Source organism: Labrus mixtus, chromosome 5 (assembly GCF_963584025.1).
Source record: "Labrus mixtus chromosome 5, fLabMix1.1, whole genome shotgun sequence".
Classification (NCBI taxonomy): Eukaryota; Metazoa; Chordata; class Actinopteri; order Labriformes; family Labridae; genus Labrus; species Labrus mixtus.
The window spans coordinates 14205711-14228079 of record NC_083616.1 but is presented as its reverse complement, the minus strand read 5'-3'; the positions used below and the strand labels follow the sequence as shown (position 1 = coordinate 14228079).

General features: G+C 39.0%; 1 protein-coding gene across 8 annotated transcripts in view; it reads left to right on the top strand.

The window, feature by feature from the left end:
- The window catches only part of mctp1a (multiple C2 domains, transmembrane 1a), a 229893-nt gene that overhangs the window by 41861 nt on the left and 165663 nt on the right, over positions 1-22369 (top strand). For all 8 annotated transcript variants that reach the window (XM_061037961.1, XM_061037960.1, XM_061037959.1 and 5 more), the window contains exons 2-5: positions 1416-1536; positions 18568-18710; positions 18928-19007; positions 20645-20753. In XM_061037961.1, coding sequence (XP_060893944.1) covers positions 1416-1536; positions 18568-18710; positions 18928-19007; positions 20645-20753 — 453 coding nt within the window. The remainder of the gene's footprint in view (positions 1-1415; positions 1537-18567; positions 18711-18927; positions 19008-20644; positions 20754-22369) is intronic.

The window sequence follows — 22369 nt, the reverse complement described above, 5'->3', positions numbered from 1 at the left end:
TGTGTTATGATGTGACCTGACTTGACACTGTGTTGTGTGTGTCTGCTTCACTGTTTATCAGTGGCATTTATGGACTCTACAACTATTGTCCAATTCCTTAGTGGTTCCCTGAATTGAATTATAGTCTCTTACATGCATATAGTTGACCCGTATTTTAAGTGTAGTACCATTGGACCCAAGCACGAGTTGTTGTTACTGCAGCAATAACTAGTGAGGATTCCGCAAATAAATACATAAATCTCTGGTACATACAAGTACAAATTTGTAGATTGTTTATCATGTGGAAAATATATTTATTAATGTTCATTTCTGTTGTATATAAAATTGATAGCTTAACATTTTATCCAGTGTTATTGCACTCACACTAATTAACCTGTAGCCTCAACGATCCTCAACAATGGAAGAACGATGCTGCACCGTCATAGTGCAGCATCGACACTCCATCATGTTTCATCTGATTAAAAGGGTGTTAAATTGATATTCTGTACAAATTGCGTATTTATAACCGTCATAACCGCTAGGCTATCTGACGCCCCAGAAAGATTTTAGGGTCTCTCCGTAACATTTTTGTAGAAGGAGTTGTCCACTCCGTTTATGTGTACTTGCAGTTAGACATTATTCTTCATGGAAGCTGATTATTAATTACATAAAATGTATGACAACCTGATTTGGAAGTCTGCATTTTGATCTTGTTAATTGGGACTCTCCTGGTGGTTCTTCCATCCTCCTTATTCCCATTTGCATACTCACCCAGTGTGTAGCTGCTCAGAGGTCTCTCTGCTCCTATTCTCCTGCTCATGCTTCAGCTGGCAGTCTGTTGGTTGCTTCCCAGTGGCCCACTCGCATTTTTCTGCTCTTTTTATAGTTATTGTTAGGCTCATCTCAGAGAACGAAAGCTGGGCAGACATGACAGGAGCGCCCACGCACGGGTTGTCTAATGGGAAGAGAGAGAATAAGATAAACGGGAGATAGCGAAAGACCGTAAGCTGTGGTGGATCTTAGCCTGCTTCATCATGCGGCTTGCTGATGGGCCTCTGGGTCCCAAGTAAATCCCAAAAGGAGCCAGTGGGGTCCCCCTGTCAAAGTGGTGTACAACACTGACCTCAGGGCTACAGCGTGACATGAAAGCCACAACAATGACCCCTTCCAACGGCCTCATACTTAGAGGCTTCCCAAAGAGGCTTGCTTTGATTATTTATGAGACTGCAAAAGCAACATGAGCAAGTGTGTTTTTTTTTCTTTGACTACACTTGTTTATTGACTGATGTACTTTTTTCTTCATCTCTCCTTTCCTCGTGCAGATGCATCTAGTTTGTTTTCGTCTTTTGTTATCCCTCAAGAAATCATAATGCAGGAGTGATTTGAACTGTATTGTTACGCCTTTGTAACCTTTATGTAACTTTTTCTTTCTACAGGGCATCAACATAGTGGGGCCCAGTAATGCAGAAACCACTGCACGACCTCCCAGTCCAGCCATGTACCAGCTGGACATTATCCTAAAAAAAGGGAACAACCTGGCTATCCGAGACAGGACGGGTAGGAGCTCTGTTTATTTCTTCTGTTAGCTCAACAGTATAGAGGTTTATGTAGAGAGACAGCTTCATCCAGCTTTGTTTCAGCCCACTAAATGAAAGCCAGCCAAACCTGCCTCTCTCGATTGGTTCGTCTCTGACAGGCAGTGCTGCACCCAGGAGGCTTCATTATTGTATCTTTTGTTCATCTGCTGTATATAGGGCTCCACCCCCAATTTTATTTATTCTTATCTTTTGTCAATGAAAATGTTTCTTCCCCTCCCCCCACTTTCACATCTATTCTTTGTTTTCTCACATTTTCATTCCTTCTCCCTCCTGACTCTCTGTGTGTAGGGTTTTATTAAATCACACTTCTGGTCCTTCCAGCTCTCTCCCTTTCTTATGTGTGAAGTGAAATGGTATTACTGGGAATGGTTCAGCCCATTCCTTGTGCATCTCAGCATGAAAATGATTTAATCCTTGGCCTGAGCTGGAACTCAATTTTTAGCCTGCTTCGATTTTATATAGACTACTAAACTACTAAAAGATCTAAATCCAGTTTTGCCTCGACTCCACATCTTTAAGGCTTTTAGTCCTCTTAAGATTATAACGTGTTGTTTTTAACTGTATGAGAGCTTTACTCTCACATAGGTTTCTGTATATGTTTTATTAATAATGAATAAAAAACTCTTTTAGAAGACCAAAGTAAGGGATCCATGAGAGAGTGGCACATCATGTCGGTAGAAAAGGGTCAGTGGAGCAGGAGCAGTATAGAGTTATTTTGAGTTGATAAATTCACTGCATACACTGGCTTCTATAGCGGAAAGATATTGAGCCTAATATTGTACAGGACAGATAGCCTTCTGCCCTCTGTGAAAGCACTCTGAATATTGGCCTATGACTGTATTTGAGACTATAATGTCTCTCATAGTGTAACAGAAACAAGCAGGACCTGAGATTTTCTTACAACCTCTTACAGACAATGTTTTGGGTATGCTGATCTCATTAGGGGGTTTAGCCGTCACCATGACGCCACATTTGAATAAGCGTGCCCTGCTCTCTTTCCTGACCACCTGTCCGTCCACATAATGAGCAGCGAGGCTCAGAGCTCACCTGTCCTGAGCACACCCACAGAGCTCATTATAGAGAGGGAGAGAGAGAGAGAGAGAGAGAGAGAGAGAGAGAGGGAGACACACACAGGTGAATAACATTTATACAGCAGACTTCATTTAAAGCAACAAAGATGTTTTAGTGATTGTGTTGTTTTTCCATGTGATGCTCATAGAGGCATCCTTTTAATATGAATATGTACAGCTGAAGCCAAGTCTTCCCTGACACTACATGTTGCTTCTGTGCTGCAGCAGGCACAGAAAAAAGCCCAGACTGACAGACAGACATGGATTTGTGGGATTTTCCATGAACAGATCAGTCTTGTCAGGTATGTAGACTTCAGCACAGCTGGGTTGTCAAATTGAAGTAGTTTTTCTGCGAAAGGCAATTTAATTCTATTTCCTATTGATTCACTAAAATCCCATGACAGGAATCATACAGTAGATAAAACAAATTGTTTCCAATTTTATCTGCTAAACATTTGAGGTAACATCCATCATTTTTTTCATAAATGACTCAGAAATGGATTTTCAGATTTTCCTATCCAGTGAACGTATTCTTAAAAAATATCTGAGGTGCTTATCAATTATCAACCCTAATTTTTAACTATCGTCGTATTAAAACCAAGATACTTAACCCATCAGACTTACTTTTCTAATATCAAACTTATATAATTAATTACCTGTCCTTTGGTTTTGATCAAAGACCAGAAACTTGATCATTATGTTCTGGGAAATATTGTTAAGACAGATATCTCATCGTCATTTAAGCTGCAACGTGTCTGAAACATTATAGATATCAGGGATTTTGAACACCAGGCCACATATATCAACCAGATATTCTGAAAACGCTGCTCTGATCTAGTCATCAAAGTGCTGCATGCAACCAGAGTCCGGGCTGACTAGCCAGACACAAAGAGGGGGAGAGGCTACTCAGTTTTCCCATTAGCACATTTTCATCTGTCTATCTATATTTGATGAAGTTCCAATGATTAAAAGAAACCTGCCAGAGCCGTCACAGAAGATCAAAGGATGTACTGCTATCACACAATTTACTCACAGTTTAGCAGACATGTCATTTTAGACTCCTCTTAAAGTCTTCACAAGGTTTTAAAAAAAAAAAAAAACGATACTGAAGGATAGAGAATAGCAGCAAAACAGGATGACCATTCCTTCTGCTGTTGGATCTTTCAGTCATAAATAAATCTTTTGTAATTAAATTTAAAATAATTAGAGTAATTAGAGTTTACCAATCCTGATTTTCAATCCTCTCAACGGCTCGGGCCCACATTAGCAGGTCGGCTGTGGCTCAGCTGGTAGAGTCATCACCTCTTAACCGGAAGGTCGAGGGTTCGCTGTCCGATGTGTCCTTGGGCAAGACACTTAACCCTGAATTGCTCCCACTGCTTCAGTGGCGGTGTATGAATGGGATTAGTTACTTCTGATGGATGATACCACATAGCAATCACTACCATAAGGGTGTGAAAGGGTGTGAATAGGTGGGTGTGACATGTGGTGTAAAAGTGCTTTGAGTAGTCGGAAGAAAAGGAAAGTGCTATATAAGCTCAAGTCCATTTACCCATTTATCATCCTGTTGAAACTACCCAGAATGCATTCTGAGTAACTTTAATTAACACTGCTCCGTCTTTTCTCCATCCCATCCCACCGCGTCTGTATAGATCATGCGGGTATCAGCTGGTGGCTGCATATAACACCAGTAACGTTGCTGACTGGTGTAGCCTGTAGCCGTAAACTTTGCCAAACACAATCTGTTACATAATGCTGTGGTCACTCCATAAACTGAAGATATAATGTAGTCCCTAAATGCACACACTGACTTTTGTGTTTGTTCTGACTTAGAGCATGTGCTGCAGCTGCACCCTGTTCACAGACACACACACGTACTAAATGAATAGTGCGTGCATGTAAGATGTTCAACATTTAAAATGCACATACAAGAAAAAAGTTGTTTTTTCTAGATCACAGGAAACGTGTTATTCACAGAAAGATTTCTGATTTTTTTGTAAAGTGTCTCTGATGGGGAATAACAAATACTGTCAGCTGTACTTTGGTGAGGAGTGGAAAAAAAATTATTATCTTGTTTTTTTCTGCTACAAAGATCTGTGATCCGATCCGAACCATGAGATTTGTTGTATGTTGCACCTCTAGTTGTTGGGGAAGCATGGGCGCCATGAGCTCCTGGGAGGATTGCTGATTAAAGCAACTAAATTGTGGCTGGTTAACTCCAGCAGTTTCCAAATACGTTTCCAATATGCATCCATTCATGTATAAATTACCTACACCACTTATCCTCTTCAGAGTAGCATGTTTCTGGAGCAACATGGAGCTGAGGTAACAACAAGAGTGTCCTGGCAGGCAGCAGCACAAATCAAAATTCTGACAAACAATGACCAGCCATTCACAAATATAAATCAAAAAAACTTGATTGTAATAGAGAGAGATTGACCACAATCATAAGTATATCACGCAGAACATCTACCAGACGTGCTTGCCAAGTTATTCCAAATCACCTAAATGGCATCCAGTGAGATCAGCTGATTAAATTTCAAGACAAATACGTGCATACAGCAAACAATGCTGAGTGAGGGTTTTAAAATGAGTGTTGAACCTCGGTGCTCTATGATACACAGAGTCCTGAACATGTAAGCTTTGAGAAGAGGCTTGCATGTGTAACACATCACCAGTTAAATATAGGCACTAAAGTGGCAGCAACCAGTCTCTTTCTAAAGTAAATACCTAATTTCAGTTTTAGTCTTTTTACCAACTGCTGAATAAGAGGTGTTAAAGAGAGAGATTCAGCAATCAAAATACGATAATAAGATATCTAAAAAGACAAGATCTGTGTACTATGGATGCAATAAACTCATTATAATATTATATATATATAACCGTTCGGTAAGGCATCCCACAAGTACAGGACACAAAGAAGACCCAAGTTCAAATCTTGTGCGAGCTATGTTTTAGTGCTGTCCTAACATCCAAACCGCGAGAATGTGCGATTTAATCTACAGTCATAATTGATCTCTAGATATCCATTGATAATTAAAGACTGGTCATCTCCATATGGCGCTCATTGGTTATCTAGCTGAGTCATCAAAGTACAGAGAGGGTTGATTTCCCTCAGAGGTCGGTGCAAGGCTGCTTAACACGAGCCATCCCTCTCTCATTTGTCTTCCATCAGTCTCTGTTCAGCCTGCACAGCGTAAAATGATTCACAGTTTGTAGCCAGGAAAGACAGCCAACACTGTGACATGGTTCAATATTATGACAAGATAACAAATATCATCATTGGATATGGATGACTGAAGTAGACATGAGGTACACAGACATGTTTCACAGTTGTGTTAACAACATACAGCCTGTACTGAAGAGGTGTCGACTCTGATGATGTGCTTTCTTTCCTCTGCTCATTCACACTTTACTTGAATGAGATTGTATTGAAGTAAATCAGAAGAGTAGAGACAGTGAAGTAAATCAGTGGATAAGAAGGAGCAGTTACATCACACATAGCCTTGCTTTGAATTTCACCTGATCCTCTCAGGGAAAGACCCTGTAGTGTTCTAAGTGCCCCAACCACTTTCTTATATATGACGAGCTACCTGTGGGACTTTTTAGGTTTGTTGCCCTCTGCTTCAACCTGCAATTCCCTGTGGGTGAAGTCATTCAAAAGCGTATCAAGGTGTAGGATGCAAACATACACAGCTATTTACACATCAGCCAGAAACTTGAGTTTAGAGTTTAACATGAAAAGTCTTGTCAAGTCAACACACACGCCATGCCGTGGTTTATAGGGATACGTATCCTCATTTACAAACTCTGAAGATGTTATATAAAACTGATGATATTTAAACTGAATGATAAAGATTTATAGAAATCACCATTTGACAGATTGAACACAAATATCCAGAAATGTGCTCAAATGTTTGGACGGACTTTAAAGTAATTATTATCTGATGCGTATTATTGTATGAACATGCCTTTAAAGCTGATGCTTAAATTATCTTTTTTGGTTCCCTGTGTCTGTACTGACATCCAGCTCGTCCATAGACTCCCAAACTGGGCTCCTGATGCACATGTCTGTCTGCTGCTCTGCACCCTTGTTTGAATCTAATGCAGGATTGTCATGCAAAGCCACAAACAAGAAACATGGAAAAAATAGCAGCTGCATGAGCTGCAATATTTTTGTCTGCTTTGCTGTTGTTGATTTTATCTGTTTTATGTTTTAGACATCTTTCTACAATTCTACAATTCACTTGACAGACACTTTTATCCAAAGCATTTCTTTATAGCCATTAATGCCATCCACTAATGAGGATTTCTAATGCAATTGAGTAAGCCAGATCATTCAAATGTACTGTGTTTTGAGGATATACATTATCAGTAGTTCTTCATTCTGTATCTTTAACATTAACCTAATCTTCTTTTACCTGCCGGCTTTTTATATCTGCTCGTGTAGCAGTTGTTTTTTTCTTCAGCAACATCAAATGACTCATTTTGAAAATTTCTGTAATCTCAGTATAGGGTTCTTAGGTGAGGATATTGGCTTCTGGGTTGTCACAAGTGCAAATGTATACATTAAAACAGATGAGACTAATAATAAATGCACATGTTTCCTTAAATGTCTGCTTAGTTTTGGTCATTGAAACTTGAAGTCATAATAAACCATCAATTGATGTGAAGAAACTTCACAAAATGCAAGGAAACATTCATTTAACGATGAACTAACTGTATATGAATATGTATATATATATATATATACTGTATATGAAGTATAATTGTAAAGCTTCCTCTTTTTGTTTGAGGTAACTCATCATTCTTTGTGTCTTTATACAATATTAAGGAAGTCCTAAAGAGACAGATGGACTCTAATAAAACAGGTAAATATGAAGAATAATGACACAAAGAAAACTTTACTTTAAAAAGTTCAAATTAACTAAAAATAAGCCTTTTGTCTATAAACTTGTGCAACCAATCCCTACCAGATGTTACTAAAAATGAATTAGTCTAAGAGACTCAGTGTTTTCTAGTTAGACTCTTTATTTTCTTTCGCCGACACATTATGTGTTCATTACACACTGTTCATGTTCTGTGAGCGTCCTCTGCTAGTGCCTGTGCATATTTGAAGGACTAACATTAGTGCAGAGCTTTCTTGAAGTACGGCTTAGGATAACAAGAGCGATAACACAGCTAGACTTATTATCTTGCTTGCAGCTTTTAGTCCCTTTCTCTGCATTCATCTCCCATGTTGTTCTCCCACATGCTGCTTAATTTCATTTTAGCTCTTGCTTCCCAGCTGACTGCACCACAGATCTCACCATTTTTGTGTTTCTCACTTTGTATCTAACACAGTATGATGTTGCACATTGAAGAAGCTGCATTGTGAGTAAATGTCACTGCAGACCAGGAAACAAGGCAGGGACATGCATGTATGTGATTGTGTGTTGTTGTGTTGAGGCAGACTTTGAACCCATTTTTCCACATCCCATGATGGAGTTCTTCGTCTTTTCACCCTTACCTAATACATCCTCATGAGCAGATTGCATTCTGGGTAATGGGAAACCCCAGTGCTGCAACCATCCGTCAGTCTTGACAGAACAAATGGACAAGAGAGACACACACACACACACACACACACACACACACACACACACACACACACACACACACACACACACACCTTGATGCACTTGAATGCTGTAGGTTTGCAGCTTGAGCAAAGCTGAAGTTTTTATGGGCGGCTTTGCACACTATATCCCTCTCCTGTTCTCACATCCTCCTGCATGCTATGCTTCTTAATAACTGCCTTTTTGACAGGCAATGTGCTGGCCGCCCCTGAATGGGACCTCCTGAACTGTATGTCATGATGATTGTGGGTGCGAGGAAATTTAACGTTGAGGGCGAACACCTGTTTTGAAGTTAACAGTCAGGTTAATATGGTGCCATTTTCAGTAAAGTGAGATTCACTCTCAGCCTTTTCATATGAATGTGTGTCATAAAAAGGTTCCAAATAACCTATCTCTGCAAAGTGAACTTCAAATATGTTAGATCAGGGAGCATCATTTTATAACAGAAACTTTTACTACAGGAAAAGCACTGATGCAACCAATGTCATAGTGATAGCATCATTCATAGCATTAAACATTAACAATCATAAAACCCTGCAAGTTAATCAATTAGTAGTTAGGAACAACATGTGTGATGAATGAAATTGCTAACAGTGTGTGTGTGTGTGTGTGTGTGTGTGTGTGTGTGTGTGTGTGTGTGTGTGTGTGTGTGTGTGTGTGTGTGTGTGTGTGTGTGTGTATGTGCGGTGTGTGTGTTTTCTCTTGAAAACTGAATCAATGGGTTTTTAGAGGACTGTAGTGCACTGATTTCATGCTGACATTGTATATAATTGAATCCAAGAGCTACAACTATTACTATCAGCCTTACATCTATTATCATTATTCCAACTATTAAAGTGAATCTATAGCTGCTCAACTTCAACTTCTATAGTTAACATGCTTAGTTGTTACTGCTTATACTACACATACTTTCACCAGTCACACTGACATTGTAGCTTTAAATCTGTCTTATTCGTTGTGTTGTTGCTGCTCTATTTGTGCTTGAGGTTTCTGCCTCTTAAAAAGAAGTTTTTCTTTGCCACAGTAACTTTGCTAAATGTTGTTAAGTGCTCATGGTAGATTAATGTTGGGTCTTTGTAGATAATAAAGAGTAAGGTCTTTTACCTGCCCTTTTGTAAAGTATCTTGAGATAACATTTGTTATGAATTGGCACTTTACGAATAAAGATTAATCTATTGATTTATTGACATTTTTTTTACCAGATATTCTGTCAGTAAGTAGTCTTCTGATGGCTCCAAAAGTTAAAATCCACATTTTCTATCAAATACCTTGTTGTATTCAGTTTGCACCATGTTTTCTGATATTTTCACGCCTTGAGATAAGTGCTTTTAGAAAGACTGAAAAAATCTGTCTTTGTAATATGATTTATTCATAAACGGTAATATTAAAGTCAGAGACATAGGGCACATTTTACTGCTGTAGTCCACTGTAACATCCAGAAGAGTCACTTAATCATTTTGCTCATGAAGAACGAAACTTATTTTTAGAATGTGAGATAGCACTGTCTTCTTAAGGAATGTAATTACGTACTCATAAATAATCCATTAATAATTCAGGGCCGTTTGTCTGCCCTGACACAGAAACCTATTGATCAAGTATGTGTAATGAGTATCTACAGATTGATGACGGAAACTGGAGCAGTATAATTAACTAATGAATTGATACACACATCAGTGTGAAGCATTTTCTTATAGAAATATGCAGCTAAAAACATCCCTGCATCACCATTCCCTGTCAATAACAAGCTCCTTGTAATAAGCTTATTAAACATTCTTTACCAAAGATAGGGTGCCGATCAGTCTAGACTGTTTTTACATGTTTGACTCTTACCTTTCCACATAGAATGACATTTTAACTTTCGAAAAGGCCTCTGGTCACTAGCATGCATATCCAAGTAGTGTCTGCTCTCTCAGACAGACAGGAGTCATGCTTTGTATTATTATTATTATTATTATTATTATTATTATTATTATTATTACAGAAATGTTCATACAAGGTTTGAGACCTCATTACTGACATCACTGTTTGTTTTATTGTTGCTGCTTCATCCTCGCAGAGTGATTCACCTTTGTTTGTGCTTGTTGGACTTAAAGTATGAGTCACTGAGTTCTGCATTTCTTTACCCTAACATGCCTTTGTAAGAGTGTTGGCATTCAAATTCAGTTTGAAATGAAGATTAAAAGAAGTGTAGTCGTGACTTTTTATAATGAGTAACTTTGCTTTGTGTGAGTGCATCTGCGTCATTTTACACAAACACAGGTACACACTTTTATTTTCTATGCATGACTTCTTCTTTAAATATGTGAAATGAATAAATCCTCAAGTGTTTTAGTTTCAGTATTTTTGGTGGTGTTCCTTCAAGCCTTTAGGCAGATGCTTTCTCCCAGAGCAGCACAGGTATTTAAATCAAAGCATCAGCTCATATGTATATAATGACTGTTGCATCATATAGCTTCAGCTGCTGATAGTTTTCAAGTCGACTCCCTCCTTAATGGACTTACACTTCACTTGATTTTGTGTTATTTAAAAAGCCTGATCCAGTAACAGTCAGGAGTGTTTGAAGAATTCTGAGTTTGTGTGAAATTGGAAAGTGTAAAAAAAAACATTACAGCATTTCAGTACAGCTATTCTACATCATTTGATATACTTTTTGTAAAAAGTACCCTGTGGAATGTGTTGAAATACTTCAAACAGCCCCCTTACTGTGGTTGAAGAGCTGAATTCACATCCATATTACCTGGTCTGTCAGTTACATTTTGTCTTCATTTTGCTCCATCCTTTTTTTTTGCTCATCTTATTTTCACTTCACCCGAGGCAAATCGTTCTTCCTGAAGAGAGAGCAGGCTGCTGGGTGATGTGGTGAGAATATGTCAGTGCCACAACTTCCACTAAGTACCTACGGCGGTATTAAGTGGAAGTTAGCGAGATGAGGCTTAATAATGTAATTTAATTTAGAGAGCTGGAGGAGAGAGACTGAACATGCTGAGAAACAATGAAAATAAAGATTGAAGTCGTGAGCAGCAGAAAGATTCTCATTTGAAAGTGCACAAAAAGGGACAGAGAGACTAAACCAAATCAGTGTTTTTAAAGATTACGCCAAATTAGGCAAACACATGACATGATTCAATCAAATGGATATTGTATCGATAAAATGAAAAAGCTACTGAAGCTTGAAAATGAACAATGTTAGACAATCATTTCAAATGTAGTGAAGGAATGTGTTGTGTGTGTGTTTGACAGATGTGGTTACAAACCGCCTTTAATTGGTAATGGGAAGTATGACATGAAAGGGAAATGGCTGCTCTTTGTTAGCTCCAGTCTAGGATCTTCCATCATCAGTCCTCCTTGCAGGTTAACGTCCACATTCCCGCGCTCAATGTGGTTATACGCCCAAAGCTCAAAACATATTTATTTCTCAAAGTACTGCCAGACTGATGCTTCTAGGAAATGCTGTTTACTGTGCTTGTTTACATCAAGGCAGCAGAGCCAATGGAGAAGGACCATTAACCTGATGTGAAAATGACAGTGACAGTAACAGAGAAAGCTAGAGCTAAAATTTAAATTTGAGTTTTATTATTTTTCCTTTTCACAGACAAAATGGAACAAACAAGCAAACAGAACATATACATACATAGTTCATGTCAGTGCGGTACATAGTCCTTGGTGCTTTAAAAAAAAATCTCATTCATTTTAATCGCCATTCATTCGGCTCCTTTGGGAGATCTGGTTTTATGTCTTTTTCAAAAATATCTCTAACCTGGAGATACCTGAACAAATCAAAGTCAAATTCTCTCTTTAGGTTTTTGACGCTTAAGATTTTACTGTTGTCTATTGTTTGACTTAATGTTGACTTTGTTGGCCCATTGTCCTTATCTAGTATCAAAGACCCCTGGTTTAAATTTGGAGTCATAAGCTATCCAACTCAGGATCTTAATCTCCTTCTCCAAGTCGTTGAAATGATGAGTTTTATCAGTAGGTACCCACTCTGAATATAATGCAATGTTCCTAATTTCTCAATCTGTTAATATTGCACTCCAGACTGCAGGTGAGATTTAGGAGAGCGATTGGCAATTTGTGTTCTTAAAGGAGGATGATAAGATGCACATCATGTAGGAGCAACGTAATCAAAAACAGCAGCATGGAATACAAGACACGCTTGATCACTTATTTCATGCCTCAAGCACTTTAGAAATCCCAACATTTTGATGGTATGATCGTCTCCTTGCCTTGTGTGTTTCTTAATCACAGTTTAAAGTCTTCGATTGATTGAACACAAACAGGGCTTGTGTTGGTGTGTATGAAGTTACCATTCAAAAGGTGTTACACGTTTTTGTTAGTGTGAATCTTTGTTTCATTTGGGACCAAGAGTTTAGCTTGAAGGCTTTCTCAGGTGTCTGAGCCGTCTAGTTTACAGCAAACAGACACAGTGAGAAGTATTTTTATGGCTGCTGTCCATTAGGTGTTCAATAGAGATAAGTGTGTGGTGGATTATATTTTCAATTGGCTCTCAGGAAGACGGAGTGCAGCTATCAAAATCCAGTCTATTATGGGCTTTTAGATCTGCCGCCGGGCCACACCTAAGGAAAGAATGTACCTGCCGAGTGCACCTCAGGGTCCCCTAACAGACACATTTATTTCTCCTCCCAGCTACTGTTACAGTGTTTAGTGGAGGCCTTTAATGGAATCAGAGCAGATGATTCTATTAGCACCTTGATATAAACCACTCAATGTCTCTTTGTGTCCTTAGCACTGTCTTGTCATTCACTCGACCACCCACAAGTCTGTGCACCCTGGGGAGGTAATTGCAGACGCCCGGGATTTTTCGGTTAAACGAAACAAAAACAGGCTCTCAGAGTGAACTATTCTTCTGTCTACTCTAACAGATATACATTTTCATATGTTCCTCGTGCAATTAATGCTCTTAATCTTCTTTAAATCCTTGACTGCACTTTCAAGCAGTGCTATTGCACTTCATATTTATTAAATGTATTTATTTATTTATGCCATTTGAGTGAAACTTCTTAAAGAACAGTGAGTTGTTGGGGGGGAGAGATGTGAACTATGGGAACCCAAGGGGAGTGACGGAGTAAGTTAAAGGCAGGGCTGGTAATTTTGTCCAGATACAGATTTGTTGAAATTGTCTAGGTCCTGACACAAATTAATAATTCATGTGCTCTTCAAAAAGGATTGAAGAAAATACGTCATCTGTAGCCGTTGTAAGCCTGGAGAAACATCCACCAATGTCTGCCACGAGGTACCAATCTGATGAACCAATCATGCCTCCCTGTCTCCCTGCTTGTACTGAATGAGACATGAGACAACAAAGTATCTACTACGGCTTTCAGTGTTTCCCCTAGGTTTACAGCGTTGGGGGGGGGGGGGGGGGGGGGGGGGGGGGACACACGCCGACACAAACACTTGAAGGAATCTTGGTGTTCATGCGTTACTTTTAATGGCAGCTGTCCTTTTCTATCAGAAAGGTATCCTTAAATGACTTCTTTCCCTGATTTCCGACTCTATCCACTATCCTGTCTCTACAATAAAGGCACAATAATAATAATAATAATAATAATATAATGGTAGGGGAAACACTGGCTTTGAAGGAGCACAGAGGGTGGAGGTAGACTGAGCACTTCGGGAATGCTGCTTTCAAAATCATGATGGTTTTCAAAAATGACCAATACTGCCTTTACAGAGAAAATCTGGATTTTCCACACACCTGATATATTAATAAAATTAATATATCTCCCAGCCCTAGCCAATAGCCAAGTTGGTAGTGCTAAAGCAACTGTTTTAGTCGGCAGCAATTAAGTTTTGTGTGTATGTAAATAAAAAGTAAAATGAATAGAATCTATAGTCCCCTACACTTTTTTGCACTGAACTTGCTACACATTATTTACAGACTGCTTCTCAAACAGTTTAACTGTCAACAGTGTTATCTGATATTGCAAAATAAATCAAGTTCTAACCTTCTTGAAAAAAAGTAAAGCATAAGCTTGATGGAATGTGAATTTTCAGAAAAAAACTTGCAGCTTTTTAAATGAAAAAACAAAAACACATCTTTTATCACAAGTTTGTAACTCAAGGAACGGTCAGTCTTTGGCACATCACAAAGCTGCCTCATGAAGTAGAAAATATTGTTACACTAGTTCAAAGTCTGCCTTTATGTGCATGGACATCTATATCCATCCTGGTTAATACCTTATTCTTAGTATGACATCACCTCTAAATTTCCCCTTTCTCTATGAAGCTCAACTTCATCCCATTGTGAAGTTTGGTGTCACATTGTCATTTCACAAACTGGCAGATGCAGAATGAAGATCATTTACCTGCTCAGGTGTATACAGTAGCTGCTGTTGGTTGTTGGAGTGAAAAACAACAACAACAAAAAGTTTGAGAGTTTTTGTAAACTTTTAGATGAGTTGTTTGGTCTTCTAAACCTGACACCTTTGACCTTTTAAATCACGCATTGCGTCAGATTTTACAGCAGCTCATACAGTCAGCCCACACGCCTCAACAGTAATGCCACCCAACAGAAAAATCACTTTTTTTTTTCTTTCCACTACTGCACTTTAGTTCCTACGGCTCCTACTTCCCTTTACCAGTTTATCAGTGAGTGACACATTGACTCCTTACAACCAATCTCTCCTTACAGAGCACTTCCATTTCACAGCCTTCTGCCCACGAGGTGGACAAACACCTGGGGTGCCTCATCCATCAAACCCACTGTCCTTAACCCAACTGCTTTTAGACATTTTTGTCCACCATTACTCATTCTTCTAAAGCTTATTGATCCTATAATACCTAGTGCTTATTGACCTATTCACCCACCAGCTCTTATATAGGACATTTACTCACTCTTTCCCTTATGGAATCTCCCAAACTGTTGGTAATGTGTATATACTGTATATAAAGAATCGCATGGAAATGTCATATATGGTATTTCCTAGAAAAGCACCTCTGCGATCAGTCCTCCGTGCTGTACCCCCACACTAACTCATATTCAGCCATCACCCACCTACAGCGCACCACCAACCTTTTCCATTTCATACTTTCCTGCATTTGTGTGTTTATGGCATCATAAAGCTGGCACTGTGGGAAGCAGAGGCTCGGAGTCACTGATGTGTGTCTGGGGAATATCGACCCGGTGGGACGCACAAAGACAGAAGAGAGAGAGAGAGAGAGCAAGATAGAGAATGAGAGCTGCTGGAGTTGTAGAGATAAGTGGCTTTTTGCCCCCATATTGCAGCATTAGACTAATTATCTTTCGTCTCGCGTGTAGATAAAAGTACCACAAAAGAAATCTCACTTTGATTTATTTGATGCTTCTATTTCCAGAATCCTGAAATATCTGACAGGACTGCAAATATTTTATCTTTCATCTCACTGCATCTCTTTTCTCCTGCCTTCTTATTCTGTCTTTCTACACTGATATGTCAGGGCAGCAGTGTGTTAAAGGGTATCAAAGGATGTTCATATATAAAAAAGTGGCCATCTTTCCCCAGCAGGAGACGGATGCTCGGTATCTTGCTGCTCTCACATAAAAGCTTGAACACAGCTGAGAATCATGTCAGCAGTTTTTTTTCTTCTGTTTTTCCAAGGAAACATAAATTTGATGCTTTGAAATCAGAAATACTTTAAATAATCCCTGAGGGGTTTTAGCTAATGATCTAAGTGTTTAAAGTTGTTCAAGGCACATTAATTCCAGATACATATCATCATTAAGCCTGGCTCACACTACAGGAGTTTAAAAATCCTTCCTGATTTTGAAATGGGATATCATAACACACACAAGAAGAATTTTAACAGATATTCTGCGCCATAATCTCAAGCATGCACACCCTACAGGATATGAAAATCATGACACATCATAAACTACAGGATTTTATTTTATTAAGAACATACCACCTCATGTGACCTCACATCAACAATGGAGCTGGTGCTTAAATGTGCGATTATAATGCTTTACGTAGAGAGGAACAAACATAAAAAGAAAAACCAAACAAGTTTTGGGTGAATAAATGTTTTGGGAAGATGTGGACAACATGGATTGTGTGTTCTTCAGTGAGAGCTGGAGGTATGTTTGTAACTGTCAGATGCTTTACAGTTGTCCAGCACAGCTGTGCGGGTTGCTTCTTGATGCTGACCGCCAGAACTGTCCACTTATTACTGTCCCTCCCTTGTCTCTCCTCGTTATTGTAGTTAGACATGACTTCCACCAGAACTTTTCATGACATAATCGTCAAGATTTCAAATCCTAATGTCTTACATGTTTGAAATGAATTGGGTTGTCCCAGACGATCAGACGAGCAGATCGGGGACGTTTGGACAACTCGCACTACAAGATAATCTGGTAAGATAATCGGTTCCAAGCAGCCTTGAGTCAGGAACGACCCTGCCATTGTCGGGAAGGAGGAATCGGGCTTCAAATTGGTCAGATTATCCTGAAGTCTGAGCCAGGCATAAGTCCTTAACTGTGTTCGTATGTATCCAGTTTTAACATTTATTGTATTACGCCTTAGTGTCTGATTTTTAGTCGTGTGCCTCTTTTATCAGACAGTTGCTGGCACACAGGAGAACCACAGGCCCAGAGTGGGAATAACATGATAATAGGATTCACTCCTCTCCCTTGTGACACCCTGGTAATCACTTTGGTCACAGCAGATGATAATATGACACTGATTTGAAACACACACAACACAAACAAATGGCTCAGTCCAGGGGAAACAAATCCTGTTTTAAGAAGTCGCTGCTTGTCAACAAGGATGTCTAAAAGGAAGATAGAAGTAAAGAGAGAGTCATCAATCTTATTTGCTTTCTTTATTTGGTGTTATATGCGGTGATAAACAGTATACTGATTGGACTGCGGAGGATTTATTCCACTATAATTTTTTCCATGTTTTATCAAATTGTATCTGACAGTGTTTTGAATTCTTAATGCTACAGTTATTTATGAGGAAGTTTTTGGTACCATTGTAGAATCATGAGGATCAAATTCTGACACCCTGAAAAGTTTTCCAACTCTCGATTATATGTTTTCCTAACGAGTCCGTGTCTTCACTACTGAGATCAGTTACAGTGTCTATAGCACTATTATTAAAACATAGCATATCTTGACACTAAACTCTCAATAGAATCACATAACATAATTGTATATTAAAGGACAATAAGCTCTCCTGTCTGTTTTGTATGCACTGTATTCTGTGTAGAACTGTGTGTATGTGAATAACCTATGAATGTATGGAAAATGGAAGTGATCACTCCTCCTATTGAGGTCCGTGTGGACCACTTTAATATCCAACGGACGTGAACAGATTGACAAGCTAGTAAACCCGATTATCTCCTGCACAAACACAGCTCTGACTGCATCATGACCTCGCTGTCTCCCCTAACCTGTTTTCTTTCTTGTCAGTTTATTTAGATGAAGTTAAATATTTGAACTTGTGTCTGATGGAAGAAGCTCCACTTCTGATACACACTGTTATGAGATTTTTTCCTTATCTTTAATTGTCTTGTTTTCCCTCAGAGCCTCTATGATTTGTATAAACCTGGGCCTTTGTTTTCATTTGTTTCTGTCTTGTTTCTTCTTAATTTTTCATTAATTGTGGAACCAATTGACTTCACTCTAAAGTCTTGCATTGCATCACTCTGCCTCTCTCTTGTTCTTTATTAGCAAAAATGAAAAGGCTTATTATTATATTTATATTTCCAGGTTATAACTTGTTAGGTGGTGCACTTTTACATGGTTGTAAAAAACATTAGCCCATCAAACATTAGTACATTCTGTGTACTATAGAAGGGAAAATATAGATTCTTGATTAATTTATCCCGACAAAAACATTAGTCACTCACACGGAATAACTCAAAAATATATCAATGGCACCACCCACTGGTCAAATAGAAGCACTGCATGGGACCTGTGCACAGCTTCAACTGTTATATTCTGTCGGTCACATGATGCACATAATAAGTCACATGACATGCCTTGTAGTCTCCTCCTTAGGCTTTCAAAGCAGCATTTTGAACTATCCCTGTGTTTAAAGGTGTCTGGAAATAATTGACAAAATATTTGTGTCTGATGGTACCAGAGATGTTATAATAAAGAAATACATATTCTGAAGAGAAATCCTAAATTGTTCAGGTGTATGCATTCTATAATAGTTAATACAATCATAAAGCATTCACTCTATGTAAATGCAGTGTTTTAAAAATGTGTTTTTGTATGAGCTCTTGATAACCAATAGCCAAGGTTTGTCATCTTCTTCCTCATCATTTTTCCCTGTTTGCTTTCTGACATTGTAGGGACCAGTGACCCATATGTGAAGTTCAAGATTGCGGGGAAGGAAGTGTTCAGGAGTAAGACCATCCATAAGAACCTCAACCCGGTGTGGGAGGAGAGAGTTAGCCTTCTGGTGGATACCCTGAGGGACCCGCTGTATGTAAAGGTACAAGAGAGAAGTCCTGGACTTTAAATGTCATCCTGCTGCAATATAAATTGTATTTGGACTGTTGAGTCTCGATGAATCTGAATTCTCAGTGGCAGCTCCCTCTCTTTGCTAGGTTTGAAAATAATAAGGAAATTGTAGATTATCAAGAATGACATTCTCCGTGTGATTTTTGATATCCTCTGTTGACAGATGCTGTGTATTTTCTATTCTTTAGGTTTTTGACTATGACTTTGGACTTCAGGATGATTTCATGGGCTCAGCGTACCTCCACCTGGAGTCACTGGAACATCAAAGGTCTCTTGGTCTTCCCTCATATTAACTAAACTGCCTGCTGAACTTTCTGTCTCCACTGGTTGTATTGGAAGTGGTACTGCTGTACTGTAGCTGTATTCCTTCAGTAAAAGACATGTTCAGAGGAATTCACATTTTCAAGGGATGCTTTGGTTAAACATCCTCCATTGTGTGGAAAGATTTTAGTCTCACACAGCCCTCTAAAATATCTTCTTTGCTTCTGGTATCATCTTGTTGCTCAAATACAGTTTATTGCCTCCCTCTGGTGGCCGTCTTTGGTATCTCACCTTAAAAACTCACTAAACATACCAGGGCTGTACCAGGTGGGATTGTATCAAGAAGTGTGTGAAAAGGAAGGGATTTACCATGGTTTATTATCTGTCAAGTAGAAATAGAAAATAGATGTAAATAGACCTTTTTTCACATTAGATATTTGAATCCAGCAACAGTAGAAAAAGCATCCATCCATAAAAAAGACAAACAACATCTATTCTAGAGTCCCAGTGCGCCATGATTGTGACAATAAACCAGCATGCACACAATGATGAGTCCTGAATAAGAGAAAGTCAGCCATCTTTACTTTTAATGTTTACACCTGTGTATCTGCAGTGTCGTAAATGTTTTCTGCTTGAAATTGATGTTATGTGATGTCTGAAGAAGTGTTTGTAGTTACAAAAATCCTGTGTGATTGTAACATGGCATCTGCAAGAACACTGAATGTGATAGCTTTATTGATTTTTATTCTGTCACAGTAACAGATTAAACAATGTTTTTTTCAATTCTTTACCGTACGATTGACTGTGTATTTCCAGTGAGCTGTCTTTCCTACAGACTGTGGCTGCTAATTAGAACTTGATAAGTCTTAGATTTATTTGGGGAGTGGGGGTTATGCCTTTATTGTAGAGAGGAACAGTGGAAAGAAGCAGCAACGAGGGACAGAGCCAGTGGGGAATAACATGTGGGAAAGGAGCCACAGGCCGGAATTGAACCTAGGCCGCCCGCCCCGAGGACTACAGCCTCTGTACATGTGGCACACAAATGTGCACCACTAAGCTACTGGCGCCCCAGAACTTGATCATTAATAAACCTTCATAACCTTTGCTGCTGTTGTTACTCCCAGTTCTATAAGACATGTACAATAACTTAGGTGCTAGTTTGGACCAACCGGTTACAATCTTGCATTTTGTAAAAATGATGTTAAGAAATTAATATTGAATTAAAATAGTAACAAGCAGGTTGACACTGAGACAAATACTTCAGTGTGCTTAACAGTTAGTTGCCATGTTAGCCCTATGCTTTTTATCTCCTAATGCCAATTTCAGCATAGAATGCAAAGTCCGGTGTTGGTTGTTTCTGTTTCTCCGTGAAGAAATGGAAGCCAGAAGAGAGTCGAGGAAAGCAGAAAATAGTGGTCAGCTAAGTGGGCCTGTTTTTTCCACTGCTACGCTTGAGTCAAACTTGAACTGATTGAATATGTCGAGTCTTTACAAAAGTGGGTGGGTTGTGCAAATAATTCATGCATGTATGTGTGTACACATGTGGAATTCATGCACTATAAGAATGGAAATGTACAGAACAATGTAAGCAATAAGGGTTTAGGTTTTCATGTATACGGAAATGTTCACTGTTTTTCCTTGTAGGACACTGGATGTGACGCTGGACCTGAAGGACCCACAGTACCCTGAAAATAACCTGGGCAGTCTGGAACTGGCTGTCACGCTGTCGCCAAAGGAGGACATGAGGGATGCTGTAAGAAAACTTCATAATTATATAATCATTTCTCTCTTCCTGCACACACAAAATGTTTTCTCCTCTTTTCTCGAGAGATACGCCTTTAAATCAAACTTACCTCTCTTTACATCATCTTTCAAATGTTGGGAAAAATAGGCCTGATATTGTGTGAGTGAGTAGGAAAGACTAAGGACCTGTGTTGAGCATAACTGCTAATCAGTAAAAAATTTGTTCTTTACTTTTCATCATCAAAGTTCAGCAGCAGTGTTCCTCTGTGTACTTTTGCACATCAGAAGCCCCGGCATGCTGTGTTGAACTAGAATATGTTGGCTTCAGCCAGCCTCAGCTGTTGGAAACTCTTCAACTGAGCAAATACGTATGCAAAAAAAAAAAAAACACAAGTGTAATTAATATGTTGTGTGGAAAAGTTCCATGTTCAAAGAGCACAAGATTCTCTTCACTAATTATGTTGGCTCTTGCCTCTGCGGACGTGCTCAATGTTTCAGTGTTGCATTTATTTCTGTTCAATTATTTGTTTGCTTAATTGGACCCCTGCATGCTCGATCCAGAACAAGGCAGAGTCATGAGGGAAATATTTTATTCCTTTTGATCTGATGTCTTAATTCTGCTGCTTATTAAGTGCCGTAGTTCAGAGAGTCCACATTTGACAGAACAAATAAACTCTATTTAGGTTAAGCATCATTTTGGATTTCTCCAACTGCAGAAAATGGGTACAAGGTTATACTAGTGCATTCTGGATGACTCTCTCTGTTGCCACCTACTGGTATGGAAGGGAGAAGAGAAATCTTCAGTCTACTTTTACATCAAACACTGCCAATAATCTGGTCAGTTTAGTGTACAGAAGGCATTCATGATATTTCTGAATAAAATGACCTGCATTATATACTCTGTGGTTTACAGTTCACTAGTGCTACAATAGCTGTCAAGATTCTCTGATGTATTATTTTCAACTTATTCATGGGTTCGTTTAACTTTTCCATAAAAATGGATTGAAGTTAAAGATACAACAAAATCTTGTGCATTTTTGTGGATGTGTTCATAATCCTAATTTTTACGTCTTACCTGCTCAATAAATAATTGTTCTAGAGTCAACTACACGTAGTTTAATGGTTTTTAAAAGTTGAGTCCATATAATTGGACCCAAAAGAAAGCAAAAACGACTTTTGTTAACTTTCTTTATGTATAGGAATGGAAGTGCCCTGTTAGAAGTTATCAAACAGTTATACAAAGAAAACTGCATCTACTTTATATATACTTGTATACGTGTGTGTGTGCGCGCGCATGTGTGTGTGTTTGTGTGTGTGTTTGTGTGTGTGTGTGTGTGTGTGTGTGTGTGTGTGTGTGTGTGTGTGTGTGTGTGTGTGTGTGTGTTCTGGCATGTCAATTACTTATGCAAATACCTCATCACAACGTGGTACAACAAAAAGCGCTACTAACACACTCCTTGCTTAACTTGCATGAATACCAGCTGCTCTTCTCTCTTCATCAACAACTCCCTGCCCCCCCCCCACCCCCCCACACCAGGCCAGGGCTAACGTATGAATATCATCCATCACAATGCCCTTTAACCTCTGAAACTGCAGCTCCGATGGGGGGACAGTGGGGGGCGCTCT